General features: G+C 41.6%; 1 protein-coding gene across 3 annotated transcripts in view; it reads right to left on the bottom strand.

Moving 5' to 3' along the window:
• Positions 1–7,529: 7,529 nt before the first annotated feature.
• Positions 7,530–21,487, bottom strand: part of LOC119727024 (probable E3 ubiquitin-protein ligase HECTD4) — a 109,368-nt gene continuing 95,410 nt past the window's right edge. For 2 of the 3 annotated variants that reach the window (XM_038198907.1, XM_038198908.1), the window contains exons 56-63: positions 16,645–16,911; positions 16,058–16,213; positions 15,036–15,208; positions 14,015–14,167; positions 13,338–13,555; positions 11,520–11,715; positions 10,238–10,460; positions 7,745–7,881 (exon numbers count right to left, since the gene is read on the bottom strand). In XM_038198907.1, coding sequence (XP_038054835.1) covers positions 7,745–7,881; positions 10,238–10,460; positions 11,520–11,715; positions 13,338–13,555; positions 14,015–14,167; positions 15,036–15,208; positions 16,058–16,213; positions 16,645–16,911 — 1,523 coding nt within the window. Of the gene's footprint in view, positions 7,882–10,237; positions 10,461–11,519; positions 11,716–13,337; positions 13,556–14,014; positions 14,168–15,035; positions 15,209–16,057; positions 16,214–16,644; positions 16,912–21,487 lie in introns of all 3 variants that reach the window. The other variant, XM_038198905.1, reaches the window with a different exon arrangement.

Below are 21,487 nucleotides of genomic sequence, written 5' to 3'. Positions count from 1 at the left end.
GATTACCATGAGGTTGTCCCCCTACTGCGATCCTTTTGCGCCCGAAACTGCCCCGAGATCGGTGCTCCCTTTTGGCTACGGTCACGCCGTATCATACAGCCGTGTAGCTTGGGAGTTCCTCTTTCAGATGCAATCGCAGCGTGGATTGGTGGGTTGGTTATCCATTCAGACTGCGGACTTGGGACAATGGGGTGTGTGCGATTTCAATGGGTCCGAGGACCTGGGCCCAGGTCCTCGGGAGAAAAAGTTAAAGTACAAACAAAAGGGAAGAAGAGAAGAAAAGGATCAGGTCCTCATGAGTATAGTAAAAATGAGCTGTGTGTGTGTGCTTGCATTTGTTTATGGTGTAAATCGAGGACATACACGTGCAACATCATCGATGAATTGAGGATAGGAACCGAACCAAGGACTCAATTAGAAAAGTGTACAAAACCAATGAGAGCTTTTGCAAAAAAAAATAAAAAATAAAAAAAAAAAAAAAAGGGGAACAACAGAAAATCATCAATTTATACCCTAAACAAACGTGTCGGTGTGTACAAGCATTACATTCACTGTGTGGGCTTTCGATCAAAAGATGTCCACATAAACTAGGTAGCAGCGACGTTATGTGGAGTTGCTGACGTCTACACAAGGTTATTCCCTCTCCGGAAAACATGTTTAGAGGCATCTAGATCCACTCCATGCGATTCATTAAGTCGAAAGTTGATATGATGTTCTTCAGTGAATTTCACGGACTCAACCAGACTAGGCGATGTTAAACCTCCCCAGACCGTGGAGGAGCACTAGCATCAGGGTCCTGACCAAACTCAAGCTCCACAAAGGCCTTGTCATCTCCATCTTCCTCTAGGGGTGCGAGAACTGGACTCTGACAGCCGACCTGGAGAAGCAGATTACGGCATTCAAACCCAAATGCTTCCGGAAGCTCCCTTGCTGGTTCCCAGGAGCTCCTTTTCGTCCAGTAAAGAGAAGGAAACGATGTGGTTCGGTCACATAACCCACCACAACTTCATTGCTAAGACCATCCTGCAAGGCTCTGTACAGGAGGAAGTACAACATCAACATCAAGGAATAGAACAGGTGAAGAACAGATCAGGCTGGCGACAGCCCTGAACACACTGTCTCTCCTCCAACAGGTAAAGAACATATCAGGCTGGCGACAGCCCTGGACACACCGTCTCTCCTAGAACAGGTGAAGGACAGATAAGGCTGGCCACAGCACTGGACACACCGTCTCTCCTCCAACAGGCGGCAGATAGATCAGGTTGGCGACAGCCCTGGACACACTGTCTCTCCTAGAACAGGTGAAGGACAGATCAGGCTGGCGACAGCCCTGGACACACTGTCTCTCCTCTAACAGGCGGCAGATAGATCAGGTTGGCGACAGCCCTGAACACTCCGTTTCTCCACCAACAGGTGAAGGACAGATCAGGCTGGTGACAGCCCTGCACACACTGTCTCTCCTAGAACAGGTGAAGGATAGATCAAGCTGGCGACAGCCCTGAACACACTGTCTCTCCTCCAAGAGGCAGCGGATAGATCAGGCTTGTGACAGCCCTGGACACACTGTCTCTCCTCCAACAGGCAGAGGATAGATCAAGCGGGCTACAGCCCTGGACACACTGTCTCTCCTCCAACAGGTGAAGGCCAGATCAAGCTTGTGACAGTCCTGGACACAGCGTCTCTCCTCCAAGAGGAAGTGGATAGATCAGGCTTGTGACAGCCCTGGACACACTGTCTCTCCTCCAACAGGTGAAGGACAGATCAGGCTCGATACAGCCCTGGACACACTGTCTCTCCTCCATCTGGTGGACAGATCAGTAGGCGACAGCCCTGGACACACCGTCTCTCCTCCAACAGGTAAAGAACATATCAGGCTGGCGACAGCCCTGAACACACCGTCTCTCCTCCAACAGGTGAAGGACAGATCAGGCTGGCCCCAGCCCTGGACACACTGTCTCTCCTAGAACAGGTGAAGGACAGATCAGGCTGGCGACAGCCCTGGACAGACTGTCTCTCCTCCAACAGGTGAAAGACAAATGAGGCTGGCCACAGCACTGGACACACCGTCTCTCCTCCAACAGGCGGCAGATAGATCAGGTTGGCAACAGCCCTGGACACACTGTCTCTCCTAGAACAGGTGAAGGACAGATCAGGCTGGCGACAGCCCTGGACACACTGTCTCTCCTCTAACAGGCGGCAGATAGATCAGGTTGGCGACAGCCCTGAACACACCGTTTCTCCTCCAACAGGTGAACGCCGGATCAAGCTTGTGAGAGCCCTGGACACAGCATCTCTCCTCCAAGAGGCAGCGGATAGATCAGGCTTGTGAGAGCCCTGGACACAGCATCTCTCCTCCAAGAGGCAGCGGATAGATCAGGCTTGTGAGAGCCCTGGACACAGCATCTCTCCTCCAAGAGGCAGCGGATAGATCAAGCTTGTGAGAGCCCTGGACATAGCATCTCTCCTCCAAGAGGCAGCGGATAGATCAGGCTTGTGAGAGCCCTGGACACAGCATCTCTCCTCCAAGAGGCAGCGGATAGATCAAGCTTGTGAGAGCCCTGGACACAGCATCTCTCCTCCAAGAGGCAGCGGATAGATCAGGCTTGTGAGAGCCCTGGACACAGCATCTCTCCTCCAAGAGGCAGCGGATAGATCAAGCTTGTGAGAGCCCTGGACACAGCATCTCTCCTCCAAGAGGCAGCGGATAGATCAGGCTGGTGACAGCCCTGGACACACCGTCTCTCCTCCAAGAGGCGAAGGATAGATCAAGCTGGCTACAGCCCTGGACACACTGTCTCTCCTCCAACAGGTGAAGGCCGGATCAAGCTTGTGAGAGCCCTGGACACAGCATCTCTCCTCCAAGAGGCAGCGGATAGATCAGGCTTGTGAGAGCCCTGGACACAGCATCTCTCCTCCAAGAGGCAGCGGATAGATCAGGCTTGTGAGAGCCCTGGACACAGCATCTCTCCTCCAAGAGGCAGCGGATAGATCAAGCTTGTGAGAGCCCTGGACACAGCATCTCTCCTCCAAGAGGCAGCGGATAGATCAGGCTGGTGACAACCCTGGACACACCGTCTCTCCTCCAACGGGCGAAGGAGTGAGTGAGTAATAGAAAGTTACTCAACTGCCTTAACCAACAGAATTTTTCTGGTGTTTGTGTCCAGACAATGTTGTTATACCGCTGCCCATTCACTCCATGGCCCAAGGCTACGAATGGTATCTTAACGCTGTGAGTATAGGCACTGAACACAAACACTTTACAAAGACAGGGCTGTCAACTGCAATAGTATTTATTTCTCTAAATATCCCCCAAATCAAGATAATTTCACCCCACTTTTTTATAATTAAAATGCCTTAATAGTGCATTGTCCTTATCACTGCAATGTATCATTCAATATACACTGTACTAATTACATATTTTGGCTGATTACTCCAAACTCTCCTATATATCTCGCATGCTTGCACTTAACTAAATTTATTGTGTTTATTCTCCTTCAAAGGAGATACCGGTGCTTATAACACGAAGGTCTGAAACTGTGTGGTGCACAAACAAAATACAAACTTCGCATATCGTGCTCACAAAATGATGCCATGCTTTACACAACAATGTTTTATACAACTTGCATGCAAGCCCAGAAGCGTTCCATTAGAAGTTTCATCTCCAAATCAGATACCAATAATAAATATTATCAATCATTTACAACTCTCAATATAGAATAGGTCATTTCTGGGTGCAATAGCTACACAACATGTTTTAGTTTGTCCCACAAGCACAAAACAAAACTCTCTTATCAAACATCATGCACTGTTTATAACTGCAGTTAAAAATATAAAACTAAACAGACAGGACCAATTCAGTGTGAAAACTCAATATTTTACAGTTCACTAAATGAATCCTTTCACGTGGGAATGGGTATACAAAGAGTTAATAGTGTCACTTACATTACATTATTCAAGCTCGTTATAACAATGGAAACTAAACAATACAATGTATTTCAATTCTCTGTGTAATAAACAAAATAACAAAAGGCTATTTATCATAATAATTAAACCAATTAAACCAAACAACACTTTGATTGCAACAGTTACTTAACTTGAAAGAATGCTGAAAAGTTAAACAAAGAAATTGACTGGAGAGGGTTTTGAGCCTGCAACCTCCGGATTACCGTTCCGCTGCTCTACCAACTGAGTTATTCAGCTATGTTGGCTGTTTTCCAATTCGTCAATGTCTTTGTTCAAGAGGCGCTAGTCAGAGGCCATAAACCTGTATCTGCCATGCAGCCAGGGATCACGCAAAGTCACGAGGCAAACCTGGCAAATAGCAAACGGGATCACTCAGACAAGATACAGCTGTTTTCCCTTTGTGGTTCATTTGATAACTTGAAGAAGTTAACTTAGTATAAAATAAATCACAAGAATGATCTTTGGTTTGTCTTTTGCCATTGAGAAATAATTTGTTTCGGCATCTATTTTTATAGCTTCTGTCAAAATGTTGACAGTAACTGACAAGCTTTAGAAAACAGATTTCTTACTCACAAATGCAAATCGTGCACTTTTCTAATTTCAGAATACAGTTCTCAAGGTCCAAAGACAGATTAGAAGAAAACTTATGAATTGAAAGCATACCTTAAATATATGTATAACAATACTTTTTAAAGAATGAGACTGTTTTGAAAACAGGGTTCCCACAGAAATCTTATAATGAAATTCAATGATTTTTTCCATGATTTTTCCAGGACAAAATAGGGGCTTTCCATGACCAATTCCTCACTGTTTTAGCATCTTGGGAGCTTATTTACAATACACTGGCCAGTCATCACACCGAGGCAAGAGATGCCACTCCCTTTCAGCCTTCCAGTGTGACACATGATCACTGAGCAGCAATGAAAGCATCACAATGAAACACTGAACATGCAACGAATATAAAGTGAAAGTAAAGCCAACCGGAAGACTGCTAAAGCCAATGTATCATCACGAATTGGCTATGCAGGATTCCATGACTTTTCCATGACTTTTTCCTCAGAATACAAACTTTCCATGACTCCTTGTGCTAAAAATAACACAATTCCATGACTTTTCCATGATAGCATTAAATGCCAGTGTTTTTCCATGACTGTAAGAACCCTGTGAAAGCAGGTGGATTTTTGAAAACGTATCTAGCATAAATGACTTTTCCGCAAATTTTTCTTCGGAATGCAAACTTTCCATTACTCCTTGTATTGAAAATAACAAAATTCCAAAGTTTCTCCATGACTGTAGGAACCCTGTGAAAGCAGGTGGATTTTTGAAAAAGTATCAAGCGGAAAAAAAGATGTTCTGGCACTTGAATATATCCTAAAGGTAATTTTAATGAGCTCATTCCAACATCCGGAGGGTTTAAAGGGAATATACATCATTTGCTTTTGCTGTAATTTTCAGAAATGGATGGAATTGGGGGGTTGGAAATATATAGCAAATATAGTTACAATGACTTTTTTTAGGTTTTGGGTTCGAAAATGCTATAAAAACCAAGAAAAACAATCATTTTCCTGTAGTCTGGTTCCCTGACTCCATATAAGAAGAAACAGAGCAGTTTACATACATTGGGGAATTGTAAGGTCAGGGAACCAGTCTAGCTGGCTTGTACCCGTTCATAGGTTTGTAATCAATTGCAAACAAGCGCGATGGTCAATTGGGCCCAGTATTTAAAAAAAAGCCAGTTTTTTCCAACGCTGATCGGCCGATCAGCGTTGGAAATTGATACAAAAATACCACTTTTCTTGAAAATGACAATATACCAGGTGCCATGATTTTGCAGGATGCTTTACACTGTCATTCACTAACAGTCCAGCAAGGTATTTCAAAATGATTTGGTAGTTTTATTTTTTGATGTTTGCAAATGTTGTATTTTCCCATTAACGGCATGAAGAAACATTTGTATAATTGGAAATAGACCTACTGATTTAATGAGAAAAGCCTTGCTCAAAGTGAAAGTATGACTGGTACCAAATACGGTGTGAAATCAGTCCACCTGAAATGGTATTGTTTGGAGGAAAACAATTATTGAAGGTGGTTTTACAAATTGTGCCCACGGGCTCAACCTTTCTGCGTATGTTAGCAATGGAAAGCAGTTACGAAACACATGTTTACACCTTTTTCTGAAAATGTATAGTATCCACTTAGTTGAAACTTCACCAGGTTAGTTGTTGTACACCCTACTTAAGATTTTGAACCATTTTTTGAACAAAAAAATATGTTAAAATACTCCATGCATGGATACCATGTGTCACTTCCACTTCCGTTCAACCCTCTCACTTAGTTTGTGCGCACGCGCCAAAATCTCGGTTAATGCCAGTGACTGTTTAAATGGCAGCGCCGCGGAGAGGAAAGACCAATTTCCATCTGAAAACATCCAGTTCATTTTGCTAGATTAAGTGAAATACATGCCACCTGATAAAATTAAATGAGTTTATTTGTCTTTTATTCACCATATTTTTGTGATAAAAATTCTACATTTTCAAAAAATGTCGTTTTAGATCGTTGTTTTCTTTCATCATGCAATCATCGGCTAAAAGGGCCAACTTTAGTTGGGACATTTTTTAATATTCTCCAGTTTCCCCAAACATACCACTTGTCACAGCATTTGAATGAGATATTAAAAAAATTATTATTACAGGATTTACGAGTTATTATGAATAGGTTTGCATTCCTTAGGTGGGTTTTATTTTTGTAGTTTCCGACCAAACATTTACATGTACGAACCGCACGCTGTCAAAAAACGACGTGACCGTGCACAGACCGCCAATGTTGGGCCATTCACTGGAGCACGACATCACCGAATGAAAAAAAATGTAAAATCGTCTTCAGACACATCTTTGGAAAGGACCTTTTTTGTTTTCTTCAAAACGACAGCATGCCAAAAAAGAAAAATTTCACAGGGAGTTTAGTGGCATTACTATCTTGAAACCAAGCATGCTTTTCAACAATTATTTGTCAGTTATTTTTTGGATAGCTGCAAATGATGTACTCTACCTGTAATAGTGCACACAAGTCACTGCAGCACAGAATTTTGAAATATAAAAAAGCTTAGAAGATGAAGAATGTCGGGTTTTCAAAGTGGGAGGAAACCCATAAATGATACTGTCGCAAACCTACAACATCAGGTGGGGACTGAAAATCTTAAACGTGTCAGGCGTGGGTGGGAATCAGACCTGGGTTAGGGTCAGACTTGGACCTGGACTGCTCTGAAACGTAGAAATCTAAATCACGCCAACTTTACTGACTCGTTAGCCAGCAAATTTCTCCAAACCTCCATTGGGCAAAGAAGGTCCTCAAGTTTGAAGACTCAATTAAATTTTTAAAAGAGACATTTCTTCAATATGTTACACATAAGGGGGAAGTCAAGTGATTTCAAAATGAGGCTTAAGACTAGGCTGGTACATGTCCAACCATGGTCCTACTATTTGAAAAGACTGACCTTTTCATTCCTTGTCATTAGTCTGGTGGCTGGCTATGGAGAAATGTGTAGTAAATAGAGACTAGTTCCTAACTTGCCACATGTTTCTTTTGACACACTTGATTGATGCAGTACTGAAGCTGTGTTGGACTGGTTGTTTCAGGAGCCAGTCTATTTTCATGTACTGCATGTTTTCAATACCTTAAGTTTTGGGACTCTCATACACAGTATTGCGAGTCCCAAATTTCCAGACTAGTTAAGGGGAAGCAGGTGGGGAAAGCACCGTGGTGCCAATGTGATGTTTGTGATTCAACCACTCATAGGGTCTTCTCTACAATTGATGGCATACAGCAGTCTCCTGGTCATGATCTCCTGGCTGGTGTACTGCGGCAGCTTCACCATGAACATGCAGGTCTCTACGCGGATGAAACGTGTGTCTGGAGATCCTAAAAAGGGAAATCAATTTGGAATCCATTAAATTCATCCGGTACCATGCAACTACTTCTTGGACTCTATATAACAACACAAAACACAGCCTAACTTGTTAAGGCCAAAAAGAAGGTGTCCGGTTTCTGGTATGGAGCTTGCCCCAAAAGTGGTGCGGGTACGAGGCTTTTTTTCCCTTTTTTTAAATTCAAATGTCGGCTGATGACTGCAAATGGTGCTCAACTAAATTTAGTGCAAAATGAATGGGAGCCCAGAGAAGCCACATAAAGCTTATACTCGATCGTAACCCCATCTAAAAACACGTTAAAATTGTGCAGCAGCAGGATTCCAGTCCAACCAGTGAATTTGGCGGTTTTGAGACATCAGCTTACATTGAAACTTTTTTTTTTTATATTTTGCTGACGCACATGGCTACAGCGATGCGCGTGCAGACCAGAAACAGGAACCTTTTTTTTTTTTTTTTTGGCCTAACGTGCCTAAAATGTGATTTGGAAGCAACTTTGTCACCAACATTAAGGCAAGTTTAACCAAATTTCATGCTGATGGACTTGTACACACACAAAAAATCTCATCCCTTCACTTTCCATTTTGAATAAACACTAAAACATGGTTTGAGGGTTGATACTCGATATTACCTCCCCGAGGTATTGGAAGTTGACAGACTCGTTCCCAAGGCAAAGCCAAGGGAACTTCCTATACCTCGGGGAGGTAATATCGACTATCCACCCAAATTAAACCATGTTTTATTGGTTTTACTATACGTCATGCATATTCACAAAAAATTTCATGAAGTTACGCGTAAGTTTTCTCAGCAAAATGTTGTTGTGCTTGTGCCCCATCTTTACATGTAGCTGCTGCTAGGGCGATGTTCGCGCGTGCGCACTACCCCCATGCGCCAGTTCCACAAATGCTTCGTAAAGGGCATGCGTATTAGACTAGTGCACTGGTAACCAGTGCGACAGTCTATTACGCGTATATTTAACCCGTGCGTGAAACCTCGCATGTGCACTTGGTAAACAGCAAAATTAGTGGCTGACACAAGTGGCTGATGAACTCCTATTTCAGTACAAAATTGGTGGGAAATGTATTTCTCTCTTCAAAACCACCCCTTCACGAAACCTAACTCTCTAGCTACTGGCTCTTGGGAACAATACACGCTACGTGCACACCAGCATGCATTTGCACACAAAAACCGAGCTACTGAACAAGGATGAAACTAACTGTTGAATATAGTAAATCCCATTCACCATGGGCGAATGGGACTTTTTGAGCCCCGGCGTGAATGGGAGCAATAATGAATGTCACGTGATGTGAGTTCCATAAATCAAATGACAAGGATCTGTATGTCAGTTATATAATTGTGATTGACTTGATATACTTGTAAATTGAGTTGTGAATTTGGGCGATTCACAATGCAGTGCACCACCCAGAGTTTAACACAGGGAGTTCATTTTTCCAAGTGCATTGTGCGAGATGGTCGACAAATTCGCAGGGCGGGACATTTGAAATTGTTAGCTTTTTTCGAAGCTAGTTTCGTAAGCATATGAATCTATTACGAAATAGCTCAAGTTGTCTACTGACACTCATTCAAATGGGCCGTGTTTTGTCGACCGTAAACTTGAAAAATGGACTCTCCATGGCAAACTCTTTGTGGCACACTGCATTATGAATTGGCCGAATTGTATCTGATAGACATATGATTTGATTTTGAAATGGCTTGTGCTTGATTTGTGACATGACTTGTGACTGACTTGTGATGACTTGCGATTGAGTCTTGTGATTAACTGTGTTGATTTCTTACTCACTTGTTACTGACTTATGATTGCCTTAACTCTTTCAGTGCCAAAGTCGTACATGTACGAGGTATATTTGTTAGTTCGAAATTGCCAACCTCGTACATGTACGAGGTAGTGTTCGTACTTAAAATCGCCAAACCTCGTACATGTACGAGGTAGAGTAAGCATGTTATCAAAAGGGGGCGCTCTCGCTCTTTCTAATAATATCATTTTCATTCAGGTACGACCTGTATTTATTTGTTTCATTCGAGTTCTTGCAAGAGGGAGCAGCACTGACACTCGTATTTTCTGCAAAAAGTGGAATTCCCCTGTGTGCACGACAGTGTTTCAGGGTGTATCACTATGTACGTGACTACTATTGATTTTCCAATATACCGAGGATATACCAGAGATCAACAACAACAAATTTAGTGAGTAAAACTTATTTACTTAATTTTTTACAGAATTTTGAACAATTAAAAAAACGCTCGAAGTTGGGCACTTTAGGGTTAAACTTTTCAAATTTCGCGGGCACTGAAAGAGTTAATGACAACTCTACAAGAAAGTTTCTGAGACTCACCCCCGGTTCCATCAGGTGGGGCTATCTTCATTGGGTAGGGTGGCACATGACTGGTATCAGCCTCCCCGTCTCGGCATGGGCAGGTACATGGGATGCGGTCCTGATTGCAAGCAAACTTGATGAAGCGAGCTATCTCTTCTTGGGAGAATGACTCCAGCGCTGACCAGAAGTACTGGATGTGGGTGTCTGTCTCGACCAGGCCCACCTGGTACATGGTGTGGGCCTAGTGGAAGGGTACAAGGGGTAAGTGAAAGTAAGACAAGCCCGTTCCTAGCCAATATGGCCCATCAGGGCAGCATTTATCTATGGTTTCCTTGGCCTGAAATGACTGAGAATATTTCAATTCCTCCTGGATGGAATACCTGTTTATTACAGATAACAATACAATACAATTCAATTAGGCATTTATAAATCGCCCTTCAAGGAACACAGCGCTGTACAAAGCAATACAATAAATTACACAATGAACAATGAAACTCAATAAACAGAACATCAGTAACAAAACGAAGTACAAAGCAATACAAGAAATTAGACAAACAGGTGTGTTTGTAGAAGATCTTTGAAAATGCCCAAGGTTTTGGCCTCTCTGATGTTGATGGACAGACAGTTCCAAAGGCGTGGTCCAGCGGCTTGAAACGCTTTATCACCGGTACGAGTTCTGGTTTTAGGCACAGTGAGAAGAGTTGAGTCTAGCGAAGAGCAAGTGGCATATCTAGGTTTGTGAAATTAATCAGGTTTTGAAGATAATCCGGGGCTTGTGAGTGAACGCATTTGTAGACGATGACAAGGATTTTGAATTCAATACGCTTACGGATCAGCAGCCAATGAAGACGACGTAACAAGGGGGCACTGGATGTATCATGCCCTACCAAAATATCAGTCTTGCCGCTCTATTTTGTAGGTGTTGAAGACGAGTTATGTCATAGCATCTCCAAACAGTTATCACTCACCACCCAATGCAGATTACTCCCCAATTACAATACAGGATTGAGAGAGGCCGGTTGTGGTGAAGTAGCTTGCCCAAGGACACAACATACAATTCGAACAACTGACCCTTTGATCGTGAGTCGTGACCCTAACCACTGGGCTAAACTCCCAATTGGACAAAAAATTCCAATGAGCCAAATGAAACTAACTTGGGCCAACTATGAGTCAAATTTAAATAATAACTGGTACACTGACTTATCGTCAAAATTTTCAAGAGATGAAGTTCATATCTCTCACCACATTTTTAAAGGAATATGGATTAAAATAGGGGTTTTTCCTTTTCTTCTTTGTTTACCTTTAAAAAGTCCAGATCAACTGTTGGTAGGCCACAAGTTCTGAGTTCCAAATCATGTGGCGTCATCATACAAAGCAGATGGATTGGTATGACCGATGCTAGCCCACAACGGACTGCTAGCATGCGCTCTGGGCTGGCTAGCTCTCTCAAACGTAGATCCCGTATGGCTGAGATGTACTGCTGGCGATTCTTCCAACTGCAAAAGCAAACAGACACGAATTAGTCCTTATTTTACCCCAAAATATCTGCTTGTTGCTCCCTAGACTGCCTCAGCACTGTACAGGGTGAGTAAAAAAAAACAACGAAAAACAAATGTTGGGACTATTGTTTTAATGAAGTTCTGCATGTAGACTTTCAAAATCTAGGATATAAAAGCCCAATTCAGCTTTCTTTTAGTACAAGAATCATTCAAATCACTCATGTACTTTTCAAGTTACGGATTTTTAAACACAACCACCATTTTAAAGTTCTGTCTACAGATCACAAAAAAAGTGTGCATTCTTTCAACAAAAGAAAAACAATTTGCACACATCCCTATGTGATTTGTTTTCATGTTGCTGAAAGAACACTTAAACCTTTTTGTGATCCGTAGACAGAACTTTAAAATGGTGGTTGTGTTTCAAATTCCGTACCTTCAAAAGTACATGAGTGATTTGAATGATTCTTGTACTAAAAGAAAGCTTATGAATTGGGCTTTCGTATCCTAGATTTTGAAAGTGCTACATGAAGAGCTTCACTAAAACAATGGTCCCAACATTTGGGTTCACTTTTTTTTACTCACCCTGTATATGGTTTTATGGATTCATCAATGAATATATAAGGGAATAAATACCGGTATGTGCTTGGCCGGTTTTAAACAAGTACGTTTAAAACTGACTTGACACTGAGCCAAATCCTGTTTTACAATAAGCATTAGGATGTACATTTTCGGGTTGTAAGGGAACCAGGTACCTATTGAGGTAAGCCACGGTTAACCATGTACCCGTAATTATCAAGTTGACCGAAGGTCTTCATAGCTTTGCAGTACAAACTGCAACTTTCGCAAGCGTCATGTGGTGCATCGAAATGCACTTAAACGTGACATCTGCTTTGGTTTTGCATGTAGCCTGGTTTTCATTTTGGAAAATTCCCCACAAATGGCATGTAAAACATTTCTTTTTCATTGTCTTAGAAATCACAACGTAATTTGCAAAGTTGGTTACCGGTACCCGATCCCATTATCTGGAACCGGTTCCTGACATCAACGGTCGGGTACTCGGGTACCCGGTTCTGATACACACGCCTAAATAAGCAATTGTCATAGAAAATACCACTGGCTATAGTGGCTAAACTGTAATAATGTATCCTATGCACTCCGTGCACAAGTACGCCTTCAACGGCCAGGAAAGGAGAGTTTGGAGAGACCTAGACTGGTTCCCGGTTCATCCACTGCGTATTTCGAATGATCCAAAGTTATTGGGGGCGGGGATTAGTCTGGGAGACCATCGCAAGTTATATTCGAACGTATTTGCGCGCCGACGATGCCTGACGCTCACGCGAAGACACTGTGGCTAATAGCTTTTACACATTCAGGAAGTCGTGCGTACTTCGCGTGCGAACCAGTACAGTGCGCTGTGTGTCCCGTCCACAGAGCTCTCAAAAGTGGTAAAAATGCGCCCTCTTCTGCTGGCGCACTAATGGGTTTTCCCCCCAAAAGTTTGGGTATTAATAGTACAACAGGAGGTCAACAATTGAATGTGTTTAAATCTATTTTGTAATGAATACATGATACGGTATTCCATAGAGACTGGATTTTGACTAATCTTCCTGGTGACCCACCCGACTCGTCGAGTCCTCCCCTCCGTACACAGCTCCACTTCTGCCCCGCCCAGGCTGTTATAAACAAACGTCAGGTTGTGAGAAGGCGTGTCCGTCTGGGAGGAGGAGGGGCCAGTGGATGGCCCAGGGGCGGGGTCTGGGTCAGGTGACTCCAGCTCAGGTGCATGATGGGAGGAGACCTCGGCGCACAGCGCGTCAAACTCTGCTTCACTCTGAACCTGGCATTATCAAGAAAAAAATTCAAATTTTGTTACTGTGATAACAATACGGAACAAATACTAGCGGTATGCCTGTTTGATGAGCAGAACATAGGGCCTTTTGGCATTGTTGATGTTGATGTCAATTTTCATCTTATACAAATCCCTATGTGTATATCAAGTATCAATCCGATCGACCCTGTAGTTCTGTAGATATAGCTCGCTCAAAAATGTACCTTTCAGATGACGTCACATGTCACGTGATGATGTCATGATGACATCACGTGTCCATGCATGAGTTCACTGTGGGTTCTGAGTCTGTACCAAGTTTCATTAAAACTGAAGTTCAAAAGTGGCACAGAGAAGGAAACATGTACAAAGTCTATGGGATTTGTGGGAACAAGAAGAAGAAGAAAAAGAAGTAAAAAACAAATTAGAACAAAAACGAAGGCTATTTTGCTGATGGCGAAAAAGCTCTACCTCTGTCAATCTCTTGAGGTAGCTGTAGGTGATACAGTCAGCTTCTTCAAGATCCCTCTCAGGGTCCAACGGGGCTCCAACCAGACACTTCCAGAACGACGGCAGTAGATCCAAGGCTAGGGGGATGTCTGCTCTTAGAGCGATGCCGAGGAGCTGAGGGTAAGGAAGGAAAGAGTATATGTATGTCCAAATTTTGATATGGAAACCCACTGCAAAACTTCCTCAGAAAAATACAAGTGCGAGTGCACAATAAGCTCTGGCTGCCTTGCATGGAAGTCTTGCATGAAATGATTGTGCATACAAGCCTGCGCCGCCGTCCCGCGCGAAAATCAGGCACTGAAAATTGACAAAAAAAGCCCCTCAATTTCCCATATAAACAAAGACTATAACATTACTGCACATTATCTTGCCTCCATTTACAAAATTTTCATAAACAACTTTACAAATTGTTACAAACAATTTTGTATTAAGTATTTCATTTTTTTTCTTCTTTTTTCCCCGTTAAATTAAAACTTGATAGTTATATTTATTTCACTTAGGGGGCTCGCTTTTGGTCAATTTTCCAGGGACAGACATATATATGCAAAATAGACGCGAATGCGCATCGATCGAGGCAAAACCCGTTTTCCGATTACTTTCGTCTCAAGAGTGCATTTACTGATGACGGCATGGCATTTGGTCAATTTTTGGTCAAATATTTTGGTCAATTTTTGGGGACAGACAGACAGACAGACAGACTGACCGACTGACCACCAAGTGGCATGTCGAAGCTCCTACCAGAGCTTAAAAACACATCTAATTTTTCAATTTTTAATTTCAAGTTAGTCGATCTATTGGCAATTTTGCAAGGCCTTTGGTAGTGCTGTGCATTTCTAATAATTTGTTATTTGGTTATTCTAACTTGGACTTGATCGAATATTGGAACATACGCAATGTGCTGATCAAGTTTTACATAAAACTACGCTTTCAAAAGTGTTTAATGTTTTTCAATTAACCAAAAAACAAACAAACAAACAATTACCAGTCCAAAGAACTCCAGAAGTTTCTCCTCCGGGAACGTGATGGCGCCCGGCCTCATTAAATATCTGCCTTTATTTCGGCCGGTTCCCGCACTAGGGCACAGGACGAGCAGACCTAGGGTGGAGCTCTGCAGCTCACGGGTCACCTGACCTAGGAAATGCCTAAAGGAACCACCTACGAAGAAGAAAAAGAATTACCAGATTTCGATTTGAATAATTTCTCTGGAATTATCATATGCATATTGTACCCAAGTGCAAACTGTTCATTAACACAAATATTGCAGAGTTCCCCGATGATAACTATAGGGTGAGTAAAAAACCTGAAAACCAAATGTCAGGACGATTGCTAAGTTCAGCATGTAGCATTTTCAAAATCTAGGATATAAAAGCCCAATTAATTAGCTTCTTTTAGTCCAAGAATCATTCAAATCACTCAAGTACTTTTCAAGTTACAGAATTTTAAACCCAACCACCGTTTTAAAGTTCTGTCCCAAATCACAAAAACGTAAGTATTCTTTCAGCAAAACAAAAACAAACCACATAGGGATGTGTGTGAATTGTTTTCATCTTGCTGAAAGAATGCACACGTTTTTTTGTGTGATCCATGCATGGATCACAGAAAAAAGTTTGAAAGTTTGGAAGTTCTGTCCATGGCCATGGATAGAACTTTCAAACGGTGGTTGTTTTTAAAATTCTGTAACTTGAAAAGTACATGGGTGATTCGAATGATTCTTGTACTAAAAGAAAGCTTATGAAATGGGCTCTCATATACTAGATTTTGAATGTCTTGCAGAATTTTATAACAAAATAAATCATTCTGTCAACAAGACTAGTCAGTAAGCTCAAGTAATGGCTGTTTACAGCCGTTTAACTAATTTACAACGTATATATTTGATAGACAGCAACTAGTTCAGTAAATTTTGACACCTTTTACAACATGTACTACAAACTGCAGTACGGTCCGGTAACCATGCATAAATAGAGGCCACACTCACACAGAGGGTTAAAAAAAAACCTGACTTACTTGTTCCATGGACCTCTTCGCCTGTTAGCCTAACGTTGAACGCATATGTAGGGTCCCCCCCACTTGCAATCTTGACACAAAGCTTGGAGGAAGGAACGATGGACAGCTGTCTGGCTGCCTGACAGAACTGGGTAGCTAGGCAGTCCTGGGCATCGGCTGGTGTCAAACAAGAAATGGATCCAATTTTTTGTGAATTTAAGGAGCTGTTTTTCCCATAATGCAACTTGTAGCACATGGACACTGCCATTTTAAAAACACTTCTTTTTCTGTGACATTATAATTCCAATTGCGTTTGGCATGTTTGCAGGGGCCAAACTAGTCTAGGGGCTAGACGTTGTTATAGTTTGTTACGTGATAACCAGCTGCCGCGATAACCCGCCGTCACGTTATCACGACCAACCAATATCATCCACGAGCCCGTCGGAACACATCTAGGCGAAATCGTATTGGTTGTGTAATGTGTGTGCACCCATTTGGCCTAATATATGCAGTGCGCATTAAAAAAAAATTCATATAGTTCCGAAGCAAACTCAAATTTCTTCCATTAATGTGAAAGATGCAGCAAGACGTTTGTCCATAAACCTTACCTCCTACAATCTCCAGGGGGTCCAGGGTAATCTCCGGAGCCGCCTGGTCCAAGTTGCGCTGAGCCGTGGCATCCAAGATGGCATTGAAAAACTTGATCTTAGTGTCATAGAACAGAATCCTCCTAGCCCTAGATATAAGGGCAGCCGTGCTCAAGGAGAGGGTCTGAGAAGGTCGTAGGTCAACCAGAGGCAGGAAATATGCCTCTAGATTGTTGCTAAGCGACTGGAGGAGGGCAAAGCGCAGACGGAGAACCTCCAGTGGAACACCTGATTGCAGAAAATAACAATAAAGGAACGCTCAATCAATTTATTTGTTTTAAAAGTATTTTACACGGCCACTACGTCCTCAGGAACGAGGCACAATGCTCAGTAACTAAATTGATCAAACTATTTAACCAGTTCACGTCGGGATTATTTTGACAAGAACAGAACGAGGCACGGGATTGCTTTTCACCCGACCTCAAGCCAGACGGGTTGAAGTCATCAGCCTCGGGCAGCACACTCATATTTCCGGCCTCGCTCGCTGAGAGCGGGTTGCTGACAGATATTTCCGGCCTCGCTCTCTGCGTGTTTATCTGTCAAAACTTTTGTGTGTACACACGGCCTCCAGCGCGAACTGGTTAACCCTTTAGCACTTGTATTAAATTGTATTACATTGTATTCACTCCTCCATGAAGCCATAGCTGGTGTGGTTTGGGGCGGTATGAGGAGTAACAAGCAGGGTAAATTGAGGCAGCAAAAGGGCTAAAGGGTTAAAACTGTTTGATGTCTAAACTATTTCATATCTAAACTATTTCCTGTCCAAAAGTATTTCATGTCTAAACTATTTCATACGTAAACTATTTCATATCTAAACTATTTCCTGTCTAAACTAATTCATGTCTACACTATTTCATGTCTTAACTATTTCATATGTAAACTATTTTATATCTAAACTATTTCCTGTCTAAACTATTTCATGTCTGAACTATTTCATGTCTGAACTATTTCATGTCTGAACTATTCATGTCTAAACTATTTCATGTCAATAACTGTTATACGTCTAAAATTATTTCACATTTTCAAATATTTATGTTAGAACAACTGTTTCACGTGCAAAATGATTTCACATTATAACGTCTAAAATGTTAAATACCGTGTGTCTAAAATTATTTCACATTTTCAAATATTTATGTTAGCAAACTGTTTCATGTTAACAATTGTTTTACTGTCCATTAAACTGTTATATGTCTAAACTATTCCATGTCTACAATTATTCCATGTCAACAATTATTTCATATCTTCAACTATTCATGTGTAAACTATTTTATGTCACAACTATCTAAACCCTTTCATGTCTAAGGCCCCATCTCGATAATGAATGCCCGTTATTTCCCGTTCTGTCTGCGTTCCGGACGATCAGTCTGCAGTTGTCAAGGAGGGCAGGAATCTGCAGACTGGACGGGTGTGTGCGTTCAAGCACAGCAACTTTAATGAGCTAGACCAGCCGTGTGCTTTTGTTATCTCAACAATGATGCAATGAATAAACATGAGTCAATGTAGACCTCATGAATACACACGGTCGGTACGCAGAAAGTCGTTCCGTTTTGTTATCAAACAAAACATTGTACATTATGATTGTGTGAGCAGGAACCGGCCTTTTAAATACAAGTGAATATAATAGCGGAGCGAAGATCGAAGCGAATTCGTCATCTGCAAACGTTTCCAGAAAGGTTTCTGTAATTAATATAATAATTTATTTCATGGCAAGAATATGAACTGGCCGTATATGAATGTTAATTTCACCGAAACCTTTAGGCTTTGAACCGAGTTTTCTTACAAAGATCGTAGCAAAAGCCGATGGTACATGGAACATAATCACTGCGTAAGAGAACTGCCAGGTTAACCCCTCTTTTTTTGTCATTCTAACAAAATATTTCACTGCATTTTGCTCCGAGATTGCCGTATTTCAATGCAAATTAATGTTTTGGAAGTTCTCCACTTCATCGCAATGAAATAAAAAACGATGTGTCACGTAAGTTTGCCGCGAAATTCTGAAGATTTTAGAAGTTTTATGCTTCTATAAGAATTACCATTTGAAAATTTGAATGAACACAAATTGAGATGGGCAACATTCCGGGTTGTAAATCACTGCTTAACGCTTGGAAAGAATTGTGAGGGTCTATGCGATTCAATTCTTATTTTTTTGACGTACATAAAAAAGGCCAAGTAGTAAAATGTTTTAAGAAAAGAATACATGAAACAGCCGTTTTGCTGGCGGGGATTTCCCCACAGCACGCAACGCAAATAGTCAGCTCCCAAATTCAATTGCGTACTAATTCAAGTGGCTGTGATCCTGGTAACACGACGCGTCGACGACACATCCAAAACGGTATGCATTTTAGTTTGCCGACCGCACATGCAAGATGCAGGACCTGACGCACAGACTTCGTGCACATTTCACCAAGTTAGTGACAAAAGGGGACATTTTGCTGCGTCGTACTACTGCAAGTAGTGGTACAGCTTCAACACCTTGGACAAATGGAATTTCCTTCTCCAAGTTGCACATTTAATTCGAATCCCGATGGTCATGACAGTTTGGTATTCGACTAGTGAGGATCCGACGTTGACTCCATCTATGATCTAGACCACATGCTCCATCGCTTTGCAGGATTATTAGTATTAACAGAATCGTTTGAAATCATATTAACCTAAAGTGTTTTATAACTGGATAGTAAACTTTTTGGATTAAATACGGACTGATTTTGAGTAGAAGAGTGCGGTTAGATAGAATGATAAAATAATGGGGCATAATATTATAGTCACGTCACCGTGCATGGTCACTCTAATTTATATAAAACGCATGGTTTTTTATTAAATATAAAATATCAATATTTATGATTGTATAACAATAAAACGATTTCAAAAATTAGGCATGTGAACAACCTCATCAAATGCAAAATGTAATGAACTAAGTTCGGGGTAAATATTTTCGAGAAATGAACATCGCACTGGTTAAAAATTTTATTCCCCGGCCGGGCCATGCCCGCACCGGTACGTAGGCACAGCTGTCTAATAATAAACTCCCCAGCCCAACTCATACGCCTGCACGGTAAACAGCCGTTGACAACTCCAATCTATCCTGGCCTTTGTGGGAAAGGGTTGGGTCATTGCCAAACAGAGCGTGGGAAACAAGACAAACATGTATATCGTCATGGCTACGAAATTCTACCACCAATGAGAAGACCCGATGCCAACATCCGAGCAAAACTGTTTCAGTCGACATGGCTGATAGGTCATAAAAAGCGGCACAGCTAGGACCGCCCAAAACTCATCACGGTTGAAATTCATGCGGATTTCTCAAACACTTCCATCATAGCAACATAATTGTCAAGGAAACCAGTGACGTGCAGTGAAGGCCCTCGTAAATATTCATGAGTCAGTTTCTACCAAAAAGTCTTCCATAATGATATTGGGTGATTTAAGTTCATCTACTCGTTCTCTTTTGTCTGCACTAGATATTGGTGTACTCCTAAAACTGTGCAATAGGCCTACACGACCAAGTTGTTTTCTTGTGCAAAGTCATTTTCTACCCTCTGAAAATTAGTTTTTATTCTTTTAATATTTTTTTAGCTCCCATTAAAAAAAATTGCTCGGCCGCAGTAAAACAAACTTTATTATTCGTTGATTTCGATGTCACATTCAGAAGTGAATGACACCATATTATTTCATAAAGAACACAATATATATATTTTTAAAAGCATAGAGACTTAAACTTTATGCTGTATTTTCTAAAACTACTACATGTACGTTGTTTAGTTTTCAATATTTCTTACATATTCATTACACGATAGAGCAAGGAACATGATTAGCCTACACTCATCATTTTTCTTACATTCTAGATTGCGGAAATGAACTCTCTAATACCTCGCACAGTCAAATTAAATTTATGAAAATGACAATGCATAATTATGGAACTTCGGTAGGATAATTACTATTTTGGGGGTGTGGGGCATTAATTCTTCGAATGCTTTATTACTCTACATTAATTACAAATAATTATATTATAATGAATACCGAAGGGTCTCTTGATGAAGTCTAAATATTTTTGAACAACATTTCATATCATTGCCATGACGTGGTAACTTGTGATGGTCTCCCCGTCTCGTCAAGTAAATGGTGGCTTCTTGACTACCTACTCAGAAATCGACAAAGAAATGTTAATACACATGTATATTATATATATTAGGCCAAGCAAATTTTTAATACATAGCAGAATGTTTGATGTCCAACGAATCCTCATTTAATTAACAATAAGTTGATTTTTAAGTCAGGTTTGTACCAATCATAACAACAAAGTTGCGATTTTATTCCCTGGACCTTTATTCTGTCCGGACACGCGGAGAAAACACCGCGATGCGGCCAGACACAATGCCACACAGCCCACCGCTCGCTACGCGTTTGGCACGGTCAAAGTATAGTTCAGATCCCGCTCCACACTGCACAACACAGCAACAGGGATAATACGTGCACATTACCACGTGTCAAACAAGTCTGACAACGGCCGATCCCGCTCCACACAAAGGTAGTAGACTATCAGTCTGGTTCCAACTCTCGCGACCGTTGTCAGCCACAATTTGCTCGTTTCGCCTCTGTTGTACCATGGAGTTATTTCTCCGTGGTTACTTGTACTTGTGCCTCTCTATTATTACAATCGAAACCGTCGGATCGAACACGTACGTATTGTACGAAAACTGGCGTTAAACCACCATGGTTTTTTTTTTGAATAATACCAGAAAAAAATTACTTGCTGAAAAGGCTTATACTAGGCCCCCTTCATTTTTGGATTTTGCATTTGACCATT

This window comes from Patiria miniata, unplaced genomic scaffold, assembly GCF_015706575.1.
Source record: "Patiria miniata isolate m_02_andy unplaced genomic scaffold, ASM1570657v1 HiC_scaffold_2, whole genome shotgun sequence".
Taxonomy (NCBI): Eukaryota; Metazoa; Echinodermata; class Asteroidea; order Valvatida; family Asterinidae; genus Patiria; species Patiria miniata.
Note: the sequence above shows the minus strand (reverse complement) of the source record. Positions and strands in the feature narration are given on the sequence as shown.